General features: G+C 43.3%; 1 protein-coding gene across 5 annotated transcripts in view; it reads right to left on the bottom strand.

Moving 5' to 3' along the window:
• palmdb (palmdelphin b) overlaps positions 1–20,964 on the bottom strand; it is a 40,033-nt gene that overhangs the window by 18,649 nt on the left and 420 nt on the right. For 2 of the 5 annotated variants that reach the window (XM_035618729.2, XM_035618732.2), the window contains exons 1-5: positions 13,845–13,967; positions 6,176–6,226; positions 3,515–3,595; positions 2,018–2,148; positions 574–688 (exon numbers count right to left, since the gene is read on the bottom strand). In XM_035618729.2, coding sequence (XP_035474622.2) covers positions 574–688; positions 2,018–2,148; positions 3,515–3,595; positions 6,176–6,220 — 372 coding nt within the window. In that variant the 5' untranslated portion in view covers positions 6,221–6,226; positions 13,845–13,967. Of the gene's footprint in view, positions 1–573; positions 689–2,017; positions 2,149–3,514; positions 3,596–6,175; positions 6,227–12,167; positions 12,247–13,844; positions 13,973–20,366; positions 20,498–20,964 lie in introns of those variants that run through there. The other 3 variants (XM_035618730.2, XM_035618733.2, XM_035618731.2) reach the window with 3 other exon arrangements.

Here is a 20,964-nt window from a genome sequence, read left to right as displayed (position 1 = left end):
CACACAGAGTTCTCATAGAGAGCGTCTTGTTTGGAATAGGCAGAAATAAGAGCAAGTGCCACAGGAAGCATGAAGAGGGTAGAAACGATGACATATGACCTCAGCATAGAATATTAATAAAAGGCCCTTGAATCTATTGACTAAATTGAAAAAACCCAAGTTCTACTTGTTACAGTGTTCAGACAAGCCCTGCAGTCTGGATGTTTTCCTGAACTTTTCCGAAGGGGGTGTATGTGTGATGGCAAATGTCCGCAAATGTCCGCAACTTTTAGATATTTTCCCGAAAACTCCCGAAAATGTTATATATTTTCTACCTCGGTGTCTGTACAGGGATATCAAGAACTGTAGGAGCCATGTATCAAGAATACAAACCCCTATCACGACTTTATTCTCATGTTATGGTTTGTTAAACGCTAAGGAATTGTTAGATCATCACGCTTCATTGCCTCCAGGTGAAAAAATTAACATATTTGAGTGTAATTACAAGCAAGAATCAGCGAGGGAACACAGCATCATTAGAGCGAGTCCAGCAAGCAGAGTATTAAAGCGGCGGCCAGCTGAGCGGAGCCCTACCTTGATAATGTCTTCAGCCGTCCTCTCCACCTCTTTCAACCGCTTCAGGACGACCTCCTCGTTGGCGGAGATGCTGAGTTCCTGCGCTTCCAAGGTCTCGATCTCCCCCTCGATTCTGCGAGAGCGAGAGAACAATAAACCGTATTGATTAGTAAGAACAACGTTCTCAGCAGTTCTTAGCAGCAAGCCGCAGTTAACAGCGATTTAGAAAAGCACACACTTGTGTCAGTGCTTTTGTTTTTCTGCAAACACGGCGTTCTGGGTAGTGTTGCTCTGTTTTCTTATTAGGAAATCCCAACACTGCTCATTTAAAACATGGCTTTGTAGTTATTAATAATATTATATATTATATTATAAACTCATCTGCCGTGTGGTGAAGAGCTGAATACCAGGTGAAGTATTGTTTAATTTACATTTGACTTAAGAGATAATTTTTTCTTACTTTATTCACATATATTTATTAGTTTATTTAGTCAGTTTGTAACCCGTACAATTATGTCTTCAACCTGTTGAAAAACTATATATATATGTACCCCTACAAAATAGAAATGTATTTCATTTCCTTCTTGAACACTCATATATCAAAAATATATATAATATATATCAAACAAATCGACTGTAGTAGCACTCGGGAAGGGGTTGTGAACCTCAAGCCTCCAATTAGTATTTTCTTTTTTTCCCACCAGGTTTTGTACCAACCTCCGTAAAACCATAGATTAAACATCCTCTTCTACTTTTGCACTTGGTCCAGTCCCTCAGTAATGTATATGACGGCATATCTCCCTCTATCCCTCTGTCCCAAAGATAATTTACACTTCATTAGAAAGAAACAACTATTACTCAGTCATTACAGGCTCATATCCAACCCTCCCTTTATGAGTTCTTCAGAGGGCCTTTTTTAATCAACTTTTTCTCAATGAGGAGAGTATTTGAGAAAAGTTCTGATCTGGCTGTGCATCACAAACCACAGTGCAGACATGACCTTTGTCAAAATAGTGAATCATCTTCACTCTGTGGCCACCGAGTGTGAGAGTCTCAATCCTCATCCTTCTAGATTTCAGCGCAGCCTTTAACACCTTCCACTATTTTTTTTCTCACTTCCTTACTCCAAAATGATGTATTTTATTTTTAATTAGTTCAAACTATTTGAATTACTGTATTTGGTTAACTACTAGTTATTTTTTAGCTATGTCTACTCCATTTATCAACTTCTGGAACATCGGGGGAAAAAATCTAACTCAAATGCAAGATCTTGTTTCTATCACTGTCTCTTAGTTGGTGGTTCATTTTGCATTTCAGAGTTTGACCTGAGTGACTCCACTGTCTGGTTTCTGCGGCAACCCGGTTTAGCCACTGAAGTTTCACCTCGTCCTGAACCAAATATAAACACTCTTTAGCTCCTCAGACTGCCGCGTCCCGTGTGGGATGTGCCGTGGGATTTTACCTGAGGATGTTGCTCTGCAGCAGATCACTCTGCTGCTGCTCGTCCTGAGCCTGGAGCCTCATGGCCTCCTGCTCCTGCTCCGTCTGCTGACTCAGGCCGTCCATCAGCCACTGCTCCCTCAGGGCTTTCTTCTGTCAGTCACAAAACACACACACACCGACACACAGGAACCTCAGTTTCAGGTGCCGACATTTGTAGGAATATTATTCGCACATTTAAAAGTGACACCTACCATGTCTCCCGTTCCCCCTTCAGCCTCACAATCTATTTTGTTCTCTTAAGCTCTCTTTAGATCATGACCACCTGTTCACTAGATGCCCTCAGAGCCTCCCCTGCTTCAGTAAGTACAGTGTAAGTACATGAATAAGAGTTCAGCGGAGGTCATAGACTGTAAATAAAAAATGGACAACAGGACAGCTTCCCAAAGGTGAAGCCAAATCATCTGGAGCGCCCCCTGGCTGCGGTATATGTCGTAAACCCCGTCCCCTTCATGTTTGCAGATGTGACATGGGCCAAACTAAAAAGTCAAAGTGCACTTTCTGCCATTTTAGGTAGATCTCGTCACATTGATGTGTGTTCAAGATCTAATTTTTCAGCAAAGTTTGGTTTTAATTTCTTACTTGATGCCATAAAAACAGGGTGAAACATCACTACTGACAGCTGAGACTCACTCACGATTGGTCGAGCACATCTAACATCCACGATACCGTGGCACTCATGTCCAGAATATTGCAGCTTTTTTTTTTGTACAACGGGAGGAAGTGCAGACCCGTTGTCCATCTTTGTATCCAGTCTATTTAATTGAAATAGAGTGAGGGAAGAGTTCTGCAGAATGGATCCTGCTGGTGTCAAGAGTCAGATCAAGAAGAAAAAAAATTATGAAAATGATGCTATGCTCATTCTGATGACTTTCACTGTCCTCACAACATTTTATTTTTTATAGGCAGAAGCTTAAGCGCCACAGACAATCTTTGCCCTGGGTTTTGCCTTTCAGGTGTCCTACCTCCCTAATGGTCCAAGTTTTTCATGTCACAAAAAGCACTTACTGACATTATGCTCCCAAGGAGAGGCCAGGATTGAAAATCAATCTAATCTCTGAGGTATGAAAAAATTGGATTTCAAATGGCTTAGGATTGGGGTACATATAAAACCGGATTCAGGAGTTTGACTTGGTGAAAATGTTGACGCTTGAATTTAGGCTGAAGTGGAATTGATGTAAAAAGAATAAGGACATTATTACAGAGTTTTATAATGCTACTGCAGAGGCACTCCAGGTGATGTTTGTGAAATTGAGGACTGGTCTTTTTGTGTTTGTGCAGAAATGAGGATTTCTGAGCTGTTTTTCAGCTTTGCAGCAGTAAATTGAATCATATCTTCATCCTGGCTGTGTTTATAGAGCGTCTGCCGGAGACACATTTCTACTCTGTAGTGTTCTTCATTAGATAGAGTAAGAAAAACGCAGGCACATCCAGCAAATCGCATTTTCGCAAGATGTACCTTTATATACTGGAATTTTAGTTTCTCCTCTTCGATCAGTCTCCTCTTCCGGGCGATGTCCTCTTGGATCCTCCTCTTGTCCTGCGTTGCCGGGGGCAAATCACACGCACGATTGCATCATGTGTACATTTTTACGGCGTGGAAACTATTCCATCTGTTTTATTCTTGTGCTGACACTCAGACCTTGAGGAGCTGACAGCTGGACACCAGCAGCCATAAATAGTTGAAAAGCAATACAACCTTCATGGCCTGACCCAATGTACCTGTTGTTGTGTGTGTGTGAGAGAGAGAGTGTGTGGGTCCATCTGTCCACTACAACCACCACAACTTTCCCTGTAAATGAGCACCTCATGTGGGAGAGTTAATCCATTTAAAATGAAGATAGAGCGTCCGCTAGACGTTTATAAATGTCCTGCCTTAGATAAACCGCAGACAAACACACTACTTAATGGCTTTAATCACTCAGTGAGCATCAAAACACAAGCCCAGTGTTTTATGCCACACCGGGGGGGTTCACTGTGGGCTAAAACCAGCCCGTGGATCCTGGATCAGTGCGGCACTAAGCCCCAGTGAAAGGGGATCTCCCCGGTGACGTCTGCCGGTATTTATATTCCCGTCTCCGTCTGCGCCGGACCTGGAGAGTCGGGCCAACGAAAACCATTTCACACAGACGACTGGCTCCTCGATAATTAACTGAGAGAGGATAACGTAGGAGGACAACTCGGTTTGTATTCCAATTTCAGTTATCAGATTGGGCGGGGTTTTAAAATGGGGCTACAAAGCCCCACCACTCACATGTATTTAACATTTTGGCAATCCTCCCTAAAACATATCTCAGAAATAGCCCTAAAATATATTATCTCCTATATCTCATGAATCAATGGTCGTGTCGAGATGGGACGGTGGTGTTGGAAAGCTCATTGAAAGGCCTTTCGGGTTGGCCGCATGCTATATGACGCTTGATGTCATCTTCATGCAGAAAAAATTTGGTCAAAGTTCACCAAAATGTGACCTTTCTATCAAAAACGCATTTACGGGTGACCTACCGACCACTTGACCATACGTATCTAAACTGGAGCCAATCATATATCACATCTGACCTTTAAAGGTCAAAGGTCAAGGTCTTGAGACATAGCATACATCATTTTTTTCGTCTCTGATCGCCTTGTTCATGTTGGCTGTAGAACGGCATATCCATAAAAAGAGTGTGTCCACTAGAGCTTCTTGTCTACCCACAACCTAATCAGATCTTGTCTTTGTTATAGCGCTCAGGAGAGCCTTTAATAAAGAGGCACTGAGTTTCAAATATGGGGGGGTGGGGGTGGGGGGGGGGGGGGGGGGGGGGGGGGGGGGGCGTGCATCAGTGCTGTTCACGGTTAATAAGGAGGAGCAGCTGGGTGCCATCACGCAATCGCCCGGTGTACCGTTGAGATGTTAAGGCAGTAAAAATCGTATTTTCTCGTGATCACACTCCAAGGTTTCATCAAAGTCCCAAGTCTGCGATATTGGCTCAAAATCAGAGAACAGAGAGTTAATCTCACACACACACACACACACACACACACACACACACACACACACACACACACACACACACACACACACTCACACACACACACTCCACAGCTCCAGAACCTCATCTTAAACGACTCTCTCCTCATCTCGTCTCATGCATCGTGTTAACATCTCTGTACGAGAGACAGAAGCTGCGCTGCCTCTGTCTATATAGCAACAACTCTAATCGTCGTCCTCTCCACCTCTGTCATCCTGCAAAAACACACCCACACTTCTTTTCTTTTCTTTTTTCTTTTTCATTTTCAGACTCTGCTTGGTAACAACCTCCTTTTTTAGTGCTGCATCATGACATCCTCCTCAGACTAAAAAAGATCCCTCGGATGCTGCTACTCATATAACTAGGAAACATCTACAAATAAGAAATGATTTGTAGACATCTTAATAATGGCAGCGCATGGAAGACGATTAAAAAAGACATTATCTGTGCAATGTGTGTTGCTCGGAGGTTTTGTCTTTATTCTGCATACAGAATGAGCCACATTTGAGTAACCATGGCAGTAGATGAAGATTAGGGATGAGGACGAATGTACCATCCTAGGATTTAAGGATAAGGTCTTAAATAAATAATAATCAATGCTCAGATGCCCATACGTATAGTTTTCGCTCATCATTTTTCATTTCCATGGTGTGATTCCATTTTAAGAGATGTAGGGCAAAATCCACAGTTCTTATTCTGGGCAAAGAATATATTTCAAAGTTCAGTTGAACGAATACAAAGCTTCAGTAGTGTGAGTCATTTTAATTGGGTATGTGGGTATCCTCCAATGTTAGTCATAAAAAAAATTCCCTTAGATTATAGTTTTACACAGAACAAAAACTGTGGATTTTGTCTCCGGTCTCTCACACCGTAGTCATTTGAAGGGATCTCTTCACAGTCCATACATTCAGCGTTCATACGGGGACAAGTGTTGTATGAAGACAGACGTGAAAAAGCAACATTATGCAGATCTTCTAACTGCAGGAGAGACAGTGCGGGTTTTCCGAGACATATTCTGGTCTTGCCTTATTAATACCTCTCTGACAGGACGTTCGTGGAGTTTTGCAAAAAGGCGTTCCAGGTGGACATTTCACGGGACTGGTCCTTACCGTGATCGCCTGGAGCCTCTCCTTCAGCAGGTCCGCCTCGTCCATGTCGGCCTACAGGAAAGACACAGAGAACACGAGTTAGCTGGACGAGGAGGACAAGGCTCACAACTCTGAAGTCAGGAGCAAAGGTCCGCATCTTCACAGACTTTTTCCATAGCTGTGTACATTTTTTTTTTTTTTTAAAGTCAACCGCCTGCTGGGGGAACGTTGTCTATCTAATAATAGACTGTGGCACATCACAACACACAATATGGATTGGAGTCAATCATCTTTGACTGGAGGAGCGATACGATGAGATAAGTAGCATGTATGTGTCAGGATGTAAGGGGCATGTTTGCTCGGGGCCTGATGGATGGCACAATGACTGTAGCAGGGGAATGTCACATGGCTGTGTTGGTACTCTGCGTTATGATGCAGGACAGCGTATCAGATGAGAACATAACGTCCGCAGCCTTTCCCAAGAAAAGGCAAGATGCTTGAGGGTAAACGACTCCAACGGTCTGATCAAACCGCGATGGACGTCTCCCATAAAGCGGGACCGGTTAGTCAAAAAGCAGCACGTTCAGACGGGGAATCAGAACGCCACAGGAGGTCCTCCCTCCCTTCCTTTTAACATCCAGATATGATATTCCTTCCGCTTTCCTCCTCTCGTCCTGAACCACTGAACCACTTCCACAATCTACTGCCACTACTGCTAACTTATGTTTATATTACTGTAAATCGCTTACAGCTACACGTCTCCATCTGCTGTGAAACTACTGCTAATGTACTGTTGACCCACATTACACCTATGCACATTATGGATAACGTGATTTGACATTACTGTTGATCTACTTAATTTACATGCTTGCACTGTTGTCGTTGCTGTGATTCCATTTTTGCTTTTGTACATTTTTATATCCACCCAATGTGTAGCTATTATTACTATTATCTAGGAGTATTTTAAAATGTACTTATCCATTTACTCCACAGTAGTCCTCGCCACATTCTTTTTTAACTAGAACTGCAGCACTATAATTACATGCAGTTCCAACACGCGAGAGAATTAAAAAATAGGTTAAGTTATTCAGATATTAAGTCTATTAATTAATTAATACATGCTGTGTGTTGGAAATTACATGTTCAGTGTGTAGTCGGGATGTCTTTGATAGTCCCCCCAGTTAGCTGGGAGCGAAGGGATCACACAAACTCCATTCTGTTCTACATACCACATTACATTGTACGTGAGTGGGCGATCATATTTTTGCACATTCAATGCTCAGCCCTCTTTCACACCCACACACACACACATCAGCCTTTCGCTCACACATGGCAGACCCAGGAGCAGCGTTCGCACAGGGACGTTCACTTCCTAACACAAAATAACATTCAGCTCCTCTTTGATTTACAAAGTACAGTACATCTCAGATGTAGTTAAACTAGGAATTCATCAAATCAGTTAATCAAAGGGAGTTTGGTCACAGCTCCTAAAACATCAGTAATATGTTCATGTTCACAGTGAATATCGTACTGTGTTCATTTACAGAATCCAGATGTAGTTCCTATAGAAAAGTTCACATTTGTTATTTTTTTGACCATATTTAACATATTCCCACAACCGTCATTAATTTCTTTAGCCACATGCACATCACCCACAAGTCTACCACGTGATTTGAACTCAACTATGCTGAAGATGTTTTCAATAACACCTGCGTCAGGCTTTATAGATGTTGTTTATGTAACAGTGCTGTGTCTGCAGTTTAGCCAAGAAACAGAAAAATGTGAGGGAGGTGAGCGCTGGATCAATGAGGAAAAAAACCAAAAACCAGAAAACACAAACCGCCAGCATCTACGCCACAAAGTATTATTTTCCTATTGAAACCATCTGACTCACCCACCACTCAGATGTACATTAAAAGAAGATGGTCGTCACGTGAAGCATCGATCAACACAACCTGCGTTAGCTGACGCAAAACCTCTCCTGGCCGTGCGAGTTATGATCAGTCTCAAAGGTTCCTAGTTTCCTATTTCCAATACCATCACATTAACCGAGTCGTTTTTGTAGCTGACATTAAAAATAAATCATATTTGCAACCGTCATACGCAGGAGCCTTCGTCTGGAGTGTGTCTCTGGGTTTGTGTTCAGGTCAGCCTGACTGACTGCCTTTCTTTCTGTTCCGTCTGTCTGCATAGACTCATGAAGTATTCATAAAGCCCTTGGATATGTGCAAAAGTTAAAAAAAAATATTTTTCAGACTTTGCATCATTTCATTCAAAACACATATTCGCAACTATTGTATGCAAAGTGCATCACCAACTGTAGTCTTGGGAGGGCACAGACATATGATGTCCTGTCAATGTGAAATGACAAACGTCATATTTTGTTGTTTTTGCTTGTTTAAGCCCACAGGAGCAGATTCTGTTCCATCAAGTCATAGTTATGTATACTTTATGATAAAACATTCTGTGTTATGGTTTATTCATCTGCGGGGTGCCTGCAAAAAAAAAAAAAAGAAGCTTTCAGACTCTTCCCCAAGTCCTCCATATTCTGATTTCAATAAAACCTCATTCAGTTCTATATGTATACAGTAGCACATGCTTGTTAGAACCTGCTGTTGTAAGGAATTTTGATTTATCGTCGTGGACTTTTTGCTATTTGGGTTATGGTTTGGTCTTGAAGTATTTATATTAGCCTCACCTATCAATCTGCCTGCCGTGTCCCTGTTGTGCGACCTAGATCCTGAAAACTCTCAAACCCTAACAATGCTGGTGTTGTGGACATTGCAAAGTGTATTGTGTCTGCATATAATGGAGAGCTCTCCCACTCGAGCTTGTGTTGGTCTCTTATGATCTCTTAAGATTATCAACAGGTTATCTAAAGGGATAGGGGCACAATTTGTCAAATACAAAGTATCGCCTGTGTGGTTCAAACATTAAATTACTTGCCACTGAACTCCGCTGTACCGATAAATGAACCATTCCCTCGCACTGACACGAGGTAATGTTGTCTGTGCGTGTGCACGTTTTGGGCCGATTGCATAAAACGCGCGCGACACCAAAAATATCGCCACGAGGAAATCTTGTCTAAATTTAAATAAAGGTTAGAATTTGAGTGACAGAGGGAAGGAAGGAAGGAGAAAGAGGCTGCTGACAAGCCGTCCTGCCGCTCAGCCCGTCCACCTGTTGACACCATGGAGGGCCGATCTTGCGCTGCTGAAAATAGAGACGCTGCCGCCGAGCTTATACATGTTGACCGGCGTGTGCATGAGAGTTAGCAGCAGGTGACGCATTGTCCCTGAAAGAGAGCTGATGGTGGGGGAACCCCACCCCCAAACACCTGTTCATCATGTGGACGAGACAAGTGGTCACACGGGCACAGCTTGAGAACATGAAGCCAGGTGTGAAGTCGAGTCACACGACCGCAATTAAGATACAATCCAGATGTGTTCGAAGGTGTGTGAAAGGTAAGCTGCTGTCAGACACGCAGTTGTCCTTTAACTTTTTTTTTTGGGGGGGGGGGGGGGGGGGGGGGGGGTTATGTGAGAACGCAAATGTCAGCAGATGTTAATGCTTTCCGCAAAGGAATTATCATCCTGTCCTGCCTCCTGCATGCTCTACCTTTCAAAGCAAGTTGCAGAAACTAATAATTTGTGAGAGGCTGCTACTCTTCCAATCCTCAGGCTAACTTGGAAGATATTAAAGATCCAGGAATGGCTTCAGCATTTAAGGGACAAGTAATTTACGCCATCTTTTAGTGGCAGCATGTTGTTGAAGATATAGGCTTGACGTCCCGCCAATGCGGCTATCGTTTAGGGGGCGCAACTGTGTCCCGTTGACAAAGTCTGGGTCTTGTCAAGCGGGCATTGAGCATAGAAATACTCGTAGTCTCTTAGCTTGCTTCACATTTGCCTTTCTAAAAGAACTGGACGAATCAGTCAGCTCTATTTGAACCCTCATGTTAACACTTGGAGGGTGTGAACAACGGTTTCTTTTTGAGAGCCTCTGCTATGACCTGCAGTTACCGAGAAAACTTCTCTTCTTCTCTGGCTGGCAGGGAACCGCAATTACCTATGGCGGTCCTCAACTTTCAAGTGTTTCTGCAAAAGCAAAACAGTTTTGAAAATGCCTCTGTTAAAGCAAAGTGGTTCACCTCTGTGTAATTTGTATTCGAGTGTGTCATCTTCGCCTGATCATAGTACCTGCCTCTGACTGCACAAAGCTCAAACAGGCTTTTTAGTGAGTCAAGTGCTGCAGCCGTGTCTGGCTCGAAGACAAACTTCGACCAAGCCACCTCTATGTGACTCTTGATGCTTTATTGGAAATGTTGCATGTGGTGTACAGCATGTCATGCTGAGTGATGCATTGCTTGGTTGCAATCACTTCACAACACACTGTGAAGTTCACAGGACCATGAGAATCTAAATGTCATCTGGACGACTCAGTCCCTCCTGCTTCTCCGCCTGTCATCGAGGCCACAGGGGCTTCGCTCTGGTTTACAGGTGAGTTGTTGGGTTTTTGTATCGCTACCTCCGCCAAGGAGGTTATGTGATTGGTTCAGTTTGCTTGAAGAATTTGGTCAAAGACGGGCCTCGGCCGTTCAAATTTTTGGAGGGAAATCTATTGAAGGTTTTTGCACCATTGCCAGAGGGATTGCTCAGCCCCGGCTCAACTTCGAAAGACACGAAATCCGCGACATTCACTTCACTCGTGTGACGTGATGTCGCGAAAAGCCAATCAGCGGTGAGAAAGACAAAGAAGAATGGGAAACACAACCCAAGAATATGGTCCCGTTCTCAGTCAGATGCGGACGACAGTGGGGGATCTCAACGCTGATTGGCTTTGGCCACGTTGCGTTACTGATTGCAGGGCAACGGGAATAAGGGGAAGACATGAAATTTTCTTGGGTTGCATTTCCCATTGTTTTTTGTGCAATCTGCCGGCAAAAACACATTTGGTGTGAACGCAGCATAAGTCCCTAATTTGTGACTAACAGGCTAATTCCCAGCATGCCCCACCATCTTGTTATTATTATCATATCTTGTTTAAAGAAACCTTTAACTGAGAGTGAAAACATACAGGTATGAGTTTGACTGGGGTGTGTCCTCAACCAAAAGTCTCAATTGCTCAGAATCCCCAAATCCCCCATCTGTTGCCCCCCACAAAAACCCAAGGACCAAATGAAAGCAGGGTGGTGCTCAAGAGATCTAATAAACAGCTCTTCACACGTCTGTTGTGAACATACTGTATCTTACTTCTGTGAAAGTCGAACCCCACGCTGGGGATTAGTCGCACTTTTACATTTAAAGCCCTCTTCATTGGCAGCGCTCCCGTGGCATACACTCGTCCGGGCCTATGGAGTTCGGTTTAAATCCCTCCAGGTCTTCCTGTCAGTGCTCTGGCCGTGATCCCTGTCACACTCCTGTTCCAGTGACATGACCCCAATACCACCCTGTCTGTCTGGCCACTTAGCCAAGGTCCTGTTGACGTCTAAGCCCTGCTCCGCCCTCCTTAATCTGATCTCTGATGGATTAATAGCTCACAAGCTAACAAGAGATGACTTCATTAGTGCGCAGCGTGGTGCGGCGAAAAGCAATTCATCAAGGTGAAATTGGCCTTGGTCACACATTTGTTCACTACTAGAAATAAGTACTCCACCGTTTATAAGATCATTTGCATGTAAAAAATGTAAACGTGAAAGGCTGCATTTGCTAAGAAGAGAGTTGGAAAGCAATTAATGACCCACAGGATTTATGATCCGTGAATTGTGCGATATCTAACACTCAGACACGAGGATACTGAGTCATGAGGGACCAAATGCATGTGATTTAGTAAAGGTAAACAACTTTAGACAACCATGCGTAACGGAACAGCACTCATCAACACATATCTTTTATGCCAATTTAAATTCCTCTACTGGCTGCCAAAGTTAAAATAGTTAATTTACATTTCAACAATTCCGTCACTGCCGCACATTAGCTCTGCGTATTTAGTTTTCTCTTGTCGATAAACTCACCAACAGCAAACAGACCAGAAACAGTCCTGCTTCTGAGAGGTCAATTCTTGGCACAAAGACTACGGCACATTTCGCACACAAAAAACACCAACAGCTTGCCCTTTGCGCTGCCTCATCTGAATGAACTTCCCACCTGTTCGGGCCCCTCCCCTCCTCCCACCTGTTCGGGCCCCTCCCCTCCTCCCACCTGTCCGGGCCCCCTCCCCTCCTCCCACCTGTGCTCTGTGCTCGGCACCTCACAGATGGGTAAAGGGAATTTGAACGTCAGGAAGTGACCGAACAGTTGGAGCACTTGTTTGTGTGCCGGTTATGAAAACAGGGCCCTTTAATAACTGCTAAATGCTCCACTAGAGCCATGTTTCCTCCAAAGAAGTATTGTATTAGAAAATAGGTTGATGAAGACGGCAAAATTCAGAGAAAATTGAGGAGAATTTGCACAAAATAAGATAATTTTTTTAACGTTCTTTCTCCTTTTTCTTCTTCCTCAAAGTTTTTCAGCGGTTCGCAAACAACTATTTTAATGTTTCCACTTCTTCTGCTGCGTTTATAAGACCCATCGGTAATGTGGCCGCCGTCAGATGATACTGCTAATACTGCTAATGGCACAAGAGCCGATTATTCAGAGTAAATCAAGATCAGAAATCAGCTACTGTTGCCTCGCTCTATCCAAAGCTGGAGAACTATTGCCTGGAGTCCCCCGGGAAACCGTCGATTCTCATTTGTGCATTTCTGTCCGGTCACAGTTTGTTTTAGTTAATTAGCCACTGGGATGTTGGTGTATTTTTTGAAAGTTTGGACAGAGCCATGCTGTAGCTGTGCCGACTCGAGCTCTTCGTTTCACACCATCTGTGCATCTCGCTCACACCCTCACGCGCATATGAGCTTATTTCTCAACTAGAAGAAAAATCCTGCTGACTCTCCAGCCTCCGACACGAATATCACTAAATCTAGTTCATCCTATAGATTTCCCTTCGTGCAAAGATCACGGCGGTGTGATTTCTCCCCCGAACGCGATGGAGGTGGGAGAGTGATCCCTCCAGATCATTTGCGTCTTTCCCTCCGCAGCTCTGCCACATGTGCTGAAACACCGATCTGACTGGGATGAGTGGGAAGGAAAGGGCGCGGGGTGACTGGATCTCTGCAGGCACTCAAGCACAACAGCATGCGTGTGGGAGTGCGTGTGTGTGTGTGTGTGTGTACATACATTAATCACACCCACACACTTTACATGCAATTTTCCCCATCGTCTTATCAGTTTTAAAGATATTCCTTTTTCTTCTTCTTCTGAAGAAGAAGAATCAGGGAATATGACAAGGTGTCACCACAGTGACTTCCCATGGCGTCCTCGGCTGCTCTTTTCTGTGTAAGTGTCCATCTGTGAGTAAAAGGACTCGTTAGTTGGAGCCGGACCCCTGCTGGGATGCTGCAAACAGCCGACAGCTTATGGAATTAAAAGATTAGAGAATTAAGAGACCCCTCGTTGCTTAGTTTAGCTCCTCGCCCATGACGAACAGTTGCCCCTGGACGACCGTCGTATGGTACAGAAGAAAGTATGCACAGAGAGCAGCTTCAGAACACACTGGTAATCTCTGGGAACGGACAAGAAGTGTGCCCACTACCTTACTGTGGCAGTGGCAAATGCAAACGGCGACAGTGATAGAAAAGAGAGCTACTCACCGGGTATGTGTGTGTGTGTGTGTGTGTGTGGTGTGTGTCCTCGAGCAGGTGACTGCAGAGTGTGTGTGAGGTACAGCTCACTCTCACAGCGTATCCAACATTACTGAGCCGGGGGTTTGTGTCGGGAGATTGTGTAGGCTGAGAGAGAGTCAGTCTCTCTCTCTCTCTCTCTCTCTCTCTCTCTCTCTCTCTCTCTCTGTCAGAGCCCAAGCGTTTGCCTGAAATACCTCTGCCAAACAATACGCGCGCACAAACACATACGCGCGCACACACACACACACACACACACACACACACACACACACACACACACACACACACACACACACACACACACACACACACACACACACACACACACACACACACACACACACACACACACACACACACACACACACACACACACACACACACACATACACATACACACACACACACTTTACTTAACTTGCATGTAATAACTGTGTGGAGGCTACGCGTGCAGTTTATGGTAAATACACAAAAAATCTCTCTACTTTACCAACCAAGAAAAAAAAAGTATTTCAATCAAAATGCAATAAGAAAAATTACACTAACAGGCACTAAAAGTTGTGTACAACTGCAGTAGTAGGCGTCTCCATAGTCTGTAGGAACAGTATTAAAGGCTGGAATGCTGTTATTTATGTGTGTGTAAGTTGGTTTGGCAACATATAAACTGAGTCGGCAGTAGAAGCTTAAAGATTTGGACAGTATCTGAGGTTGCTCCGGACATTTTCTGGAACTTTTCCTGCCAGGTCCCCGGTTCAATTTCAGTTTTCTAGTTAAAAGTGTGAACCTGATTTGCCTGAACCTCGCAGAGACTCTTTGTTCATATGGCAGCGAGGCTGAATCATTGTGCCGCGGGGATGTGACTCACCGTTATAAGGTCCTGGACAACGACGGAGCTCATGGCACAAAGGAAATACGTTTTATCAGGCTTCAGTGTTTGATAGCATACGACACATTCGTCAGTGGTTTTCATGGAATTTGTTGAGCGGCGGAAAAGAAATGGAATATGAGCAGACATACTGTAGCAGCCTCCATTGTGTCCATGTCACAACAAACCTTGGCCTAATTGTTAATAAAGAATCTGTCCACGGATGCCACGTTTATCTTTTAATAACTGGAGCAAATCTGTTTCCACTGAGCCATTAATTCTCCAAAGAGCTCGGCCAGGCATTTGTTTGATGCTTATATATATATTCACCCATTCAAATATTCATACATACAAAAACACTGCTCCATCAAATACAAGGTGTATTTAAGTTGTCTTAGAGTTGATTGAAACAGGATGATTTATCTTCTCATAATATTAATGAGCATATAAGTGTCATCTGTATGCAGTATGCTCTGTATTTCTATCTGTGTGTGTTCAGCTGTCCATGCCCATGATGGACGTGCACAGCCACCGGTGCCGACACACAGTACAATTAGTGTACCGCTCCTCTCCGTAGTTAGCGTCACAGTGTCTGAGCAGTGGAGTGTGTACGGGCCCGTCTGCATGTCTTTCACCCTGGGACTCGACCCGACGACGCGGCAGAGACACTCCCGCTTCAACAATGTGACACGATATGACGGAGGCTCACTCACTGGGAAGATCGTCAGTACAGTCCAGTAATCCGACTGAACTGAACCCCCCCCCGCCAGACCTTCGGCAAGATACTGAATCCTACATTGCTCCCAGTGATGAACCATCAGTGTTTGTGTCTATGCACTAAAAGTGCCGTATGAATATATGTTAACGTGTGAAAGTGCAGTCCATTTATCTGAGACAACTTCGCTGTGAGGTAGCAGTGCATCATTTTTTATGTTCCCTTTTTCGAAAAAAATCTGCTCTACTTAAAAGCCCTAAATCGGAGAGGTTGCTGTTGTCATGGCAACATCAAAGGGTTGTTGGAAGAAGCGGAGAAGGAACGCCGACCCTAACAGTACATCTGCTTTTCACACACGCTACCTCCTCTGAATGTGATTTCAACATCACTGTTGACCTTTTTAGATATTCGTCCATTTGGTTGTTGATTTTAATTGTTTATTCAAAAAAGCTAAAAAATAGGACCATCATGCAATCTTCTTTTTTGATTAGAGAACATTTGCAAGATGCAGGGAAACTCCGCATCCTATTGGACAGTAGGTCAGGTACAGTAGTTGAGTTTGAAAAGCCAGAAATCTCGGACCGATGACTCGAAAAGAGCGAAACCTGTCGAAGATTTTCCAGCTAAATTTGCTCAGTCAGTTGTCATTGTTATCATTTTATAATATTTATAAAAGAGGCACAAAAACCCAATCACTTGAGTTGTCTTTTGGTGGGCCGATTCCTTTCTCCGTCAAACCTTCCCCATAATCAGGACCCCACTCATTCAGTGTCGCTCACAGTTTAATCACTGTTCCCGTTGTCATCGCGAGCAGCGCCCGCGCTGGGCCGGTGCCTGTTCGGTTAGCTCGTTTCCACGGCAACCACTGAAGTGGAGCGTTATAGCCTCTCCGGTCTAAAGATAGAGCAAATTCTCCAACACACCAGTTGGGCAGCCCACAGCCACAGTGATCACTCTCAACACACGGAGGGAACAGAGTGGCCACAACAGAGAGAGAGAGAGAGAGAGAGAGAGAGAGAGAGAGAGAGAGAGAGAGAGAGAGAGAGAGAGAGAGAGAGAGAGAGAGAGAGACACACACACACACACACACACACACACACACACACACACACACACACACACACACACACACACACACACACACACACACACACACACACACACACACACACACACACACACACACACACACACACACACACACACACACACACACACACACACACACACAAGATTTTTTTCACTCCTAAATGATCATCGCCATGGGAACTGTCGATTTACACGACGTATCATGACCTACTTGTTTCCCTATTCAAACATTGTTGATAGGAATATGAAACCAACACGCTAAAAACTACACTAGCAGTGAACACCACCTCATGGGAAACAAAGGGCACAGAAGCAAAGACAACACACCCACCCCTAATACAGCGACTGTACACTAGAATTTTGGGGGGGATTCATGTTGGTGTCCAACTTAAGACTCTCCTTTCAGCTCTGATTTGGTCTCCACCAACTCCTGAGGGGGAAATATCTGTCTCTTTAGCTGCTAAAGCTCCACTTTAATCACCCGACTTTGTTGATGCTGGAAAACATGTCAGAGATCTGCCGCTGTGTAAAGCTGTAGATAAACTATTAAGTTCTAAATGAATGACTATTGGAAGTAAAATCTTAGTATAACTGAGATTTGCAAACTGCCATAAAATAATTTACAGATGTTTACATTAGTAAACTACAAGTCAAACTGTTCTAAAGTCCTGAAGTTTGAGTCAGTAATTCAGGTACAAACTCTTCAGTACTCTCAGATTTCTTTAAATATTCCATAAGACACAAATGTACTGTTAAAAAAAAAGGCAAATTTCAATCCCCTGAAATAAAGACAAACAGGAAGAGATGACTTCACCAGCCAACCGCATGCCTCGCCTCGTCACATGACCTTGTCACATTCTCCACCGCGTCTCTAATGAATAGAAATGTATGGAGCAACTGCGCTGACGTCGTCCGAGCCTGACGTAAGGCCGCCTGTCTCTCTGACGAGGCCTTCACCATAACATATCCACAGCCTCCCACCTACTCACATTCTGTCCTGGAGAGGAACTATGTGTGCAGCCTTGATCTGCAACAAAGCAGAGGCACTCACACTGATCGACAACAATATTACAGAGAAACACGTGCGCACACACGCTTTTGACAGGAAAATGAAAGAATATTTGTTTCAAACAAGAATATTTTTTTTTTTGTGTCTAATGTACACAGGTAGTTTGATGTAAGACATGACAAAAATTCACAAGGTCCTTTGACCGTACTGTATCTCACAGTCCAGACAGACTGATCTTGGATAAAAAGTAGTAACTCAAGGTCGACTTCTTCTATGTCTGTTCTTTCTTTCTCATGAGAGGTTGCTCGATACGATGTCAACAGCAGAAGATGGCGGCATACCACATCTGGAATACTTCAGCTTCATTTCTGTACAACAGCGACAACAAAATCCACCAACTGAAGCATTGAGTGTTACAAGTTAGAAGAAGTACGATTAGCAAAGTCACTTGTTCGAAACTAAGCTGGTCATCAAGGTGGTGGTCAAAAAAAACTGGACGTAGTCATCGGACCGGAGAGTGAAGCCCTAAACCTGTATTCTCTCCAATGACCAACAGAGGGCGACTCCACGGGTTGCAAAAAGAAGTCAGTTTCTATAGAAATCTCTGAGAAAATGACTCACTTGATTACATTTTCCTGAGGAGTTTATGGTCCCAATTGCTCGTTTCCAGTCTTTTTCAATACAGCATGATGTTCATTTAGTAAATTATGGTTTAAATTACAGTAAAATCGATGATAAAGCGCTGTGTGCATTGGGGGTTGGATACTGTGTGATTGACAGCTAGCACTGCTCAATGGGTGCAGGTCGCAGGTGGAGGTGGTACGTGCAGTGGACGAGTTCTCAGTCAGGCCCCACCTCCAAATATGGTTAGTTCTGGTTCCAATAAACCAAGATGGCGCTAACATTGACCAACCAAAAGTGTACGTTATTGCCAAAAACTCATCCGAACAGAGGACATGTTGTGCTTGAACACACGTGAGAGGAATGTTTAACAAAAGTCACGAACAGGAGCTTTTAACTGCTGAATCCCTCTAATAACCATCCATTCATCCGCCCACGCGTGCATAATCATGAGGGTCCTCATTCCATCCCACATCCCCTTAGAGACACGCACAGGCCTGCATGAACGCACATGACATACATACAGTAAGTCGTAGCTGTTGCAGAAGTGACCGATTTTGACGGATGTGTGTTGAATCTCTGAGACTGGAAACCTGTTCCGTTTCACCTCTATAGAAAAGGGGCATGTGACCTGTTACCAAACAAATTCAAATAAGTCATACTCATGAATAAGCATTCTCACAAAAGCGTCAAAATGCAACCAGTTCACAGGACTTTTAAATAGACCCCCATGAAGTTCTGATGAATACTATTTTTTTTTTTTTGGGGGGGAATTATCTTTTTTTTTTTTAAATCTATGGTTGCTATATATTACACTCATGGTGTTAATGATTTAATTTTATTTTAGAAAGCTGCATTTGCTAATGCTTTAAACAGTAGGGTTCAAAAGTCTGAGACCACACCATACCGAGTGAACAAACAGGAAACTCCCACACTCAAAGACGAACAGCGCCCTCTACTGGCTTCAATTGGTACACCAACACAGTCAGTGGAGGCGCATGGCAAGTGTTCAATATCAAAAAATAAATAAAAAACTCACGGAATAAATATCAACATGAACAAATACAGATTAAAAAATGTCCACAATTTCTTTTTGAAATAATCCAAAACCTTCTAACCTCAATTCGTTCTTATAAAATGTCATTTAAAAAAAATCTGATTTGATTACTTATTTTCCAACTGCTTACGATCATTGATTATTTTGATCTCAAACCAAGTTTGAAGGTGGCAATGCTTAACTTAAACATATTGTGTACTATACTTAGATAATATAATGTTTTTATGATGTTTTGCATTTTTTCCCCCCCAAACAAATGTAATGTTAATTTTGAACCACCAGGTGTCACCGTTTATACGTCACATACACCAGTTCAGTACAGTTCCTTGTCAGTTTTTCTGTACTTGGTGAAGCTCTGTGGGGAAACAGCACGATTTGAAAAAGTCCAATCTAACCAGTCCAATTTCTTTTTTTATTTAGTTAAATGAAATTTTGTGGCTAAAACAAACCATCCTGTAAACTCTACAGTACTGAGAGGCAAAAAACTGATGGAGCTTTCGCTTTTTTTTGTAAAAACAAACACTGATTTGTCTGATTCCTATATGTTTATATAAGGGAAAATGGCTGCTGTGTGAATGCGGTGAATATAGGAGGAAACACACACACACACACACACACACACGCACACTGCAATAAATTGTGTATGATCTCGCCTTTGAGCCTCCATGCTAAATCAATTCAAATGTCATTCATCTCATCCTCCAGCAAGAGGGGAACATTCCTCTCTCATCCTCCTTATAAGCATCATAACAAACACATCCACACATGTAAGTATCTCAAGTATTTTCTCTCACACACACACACACACACACACACACACACACACACACACACACACACACACACACACACAGATAATCTGACCTTTAACCCTGATTAAAGAAACACGCTCACACAAGCTCGTACGACGTTGGGAGGAGTGACAGTCCTGAAGAGCATTGTTGCAGTGTGTGGTCTGTCAGATGAGATCTGTCTCCTGCTCTGGCTTAAGAGCTGCACACAGAGCGGTCGGGAGTAAAAGGCCATCATCACACACCATTGATTCTGCCATTTACAGTCGCACACATCCGCCATGACAGGTTAGTATACATGTGTGTGTGTGTGTGTGTGTGTGTGTGCGTGTGCCTACTTACTATACTAGAGGGGGGAGGTGTAGCAGAGGGCAGGGAGGCAGGGACACCCAGATTGACACTCTCAAGTCATTTAGACAATTTAGTCTTTACTTGCGTGTCCGTCGACCATGACAGGAAACTGTCGGAGCCTTCTGCATCCAGACAACAAACACACACAGTTGGAGGGTTAATCTTGGACATACATTCATGGGATGTACACAAACACATTTCCTGATAGATCCTGCTGAAGGAGCAATAGGATGCATTGTTCTGTATTCGTCACAAAGTTAGAACAGCTTCATTATTTTCTCAATATTTCTCAATTAAAAAACAAACAAAACAGAAACAACACCATAAATTATGCATGCATGCATTGGTATGGGTCAGCTGTAAATATCGCAGGGATAAAAGATGATGAAGGAAGAAAGTCGATGAACCAGCACATCAACACATCATCGAGGTAAACAAGTATTTTTACTCACGACTCCCACACCTACTTAATTATGGCTGATGTTTGCTATAACAACCTTTAACCTATAACAACTTTTTTGATAAATGATTAATCTGTTCAAGTAGTTTTTAATGAAAAAATTCTATGATTTCAGCTCCTTTAATGTGA

The sequence above is a fragment of the Scophthalmus maximus genome, chromosome 21, assembly GCF_022379125.1.
Source record: "Scophthalmus maximus strain ysfricsl-2021 chromosome 21, ASM2237912v1, whole genome shotgun sequence".
Lineage (NCBI taxonomy): Eukaryota > Metazoa > Chordata > Actinopteri > Pleuronectiformes > Scophthalmidae > Scophthalmus > Scophthalmus maximus.
The sequence above is the reverse complement of the archived record's forward strand: the minus strand, read 5'-3'. Positions and strand labels throughout refer to the sequence as shown.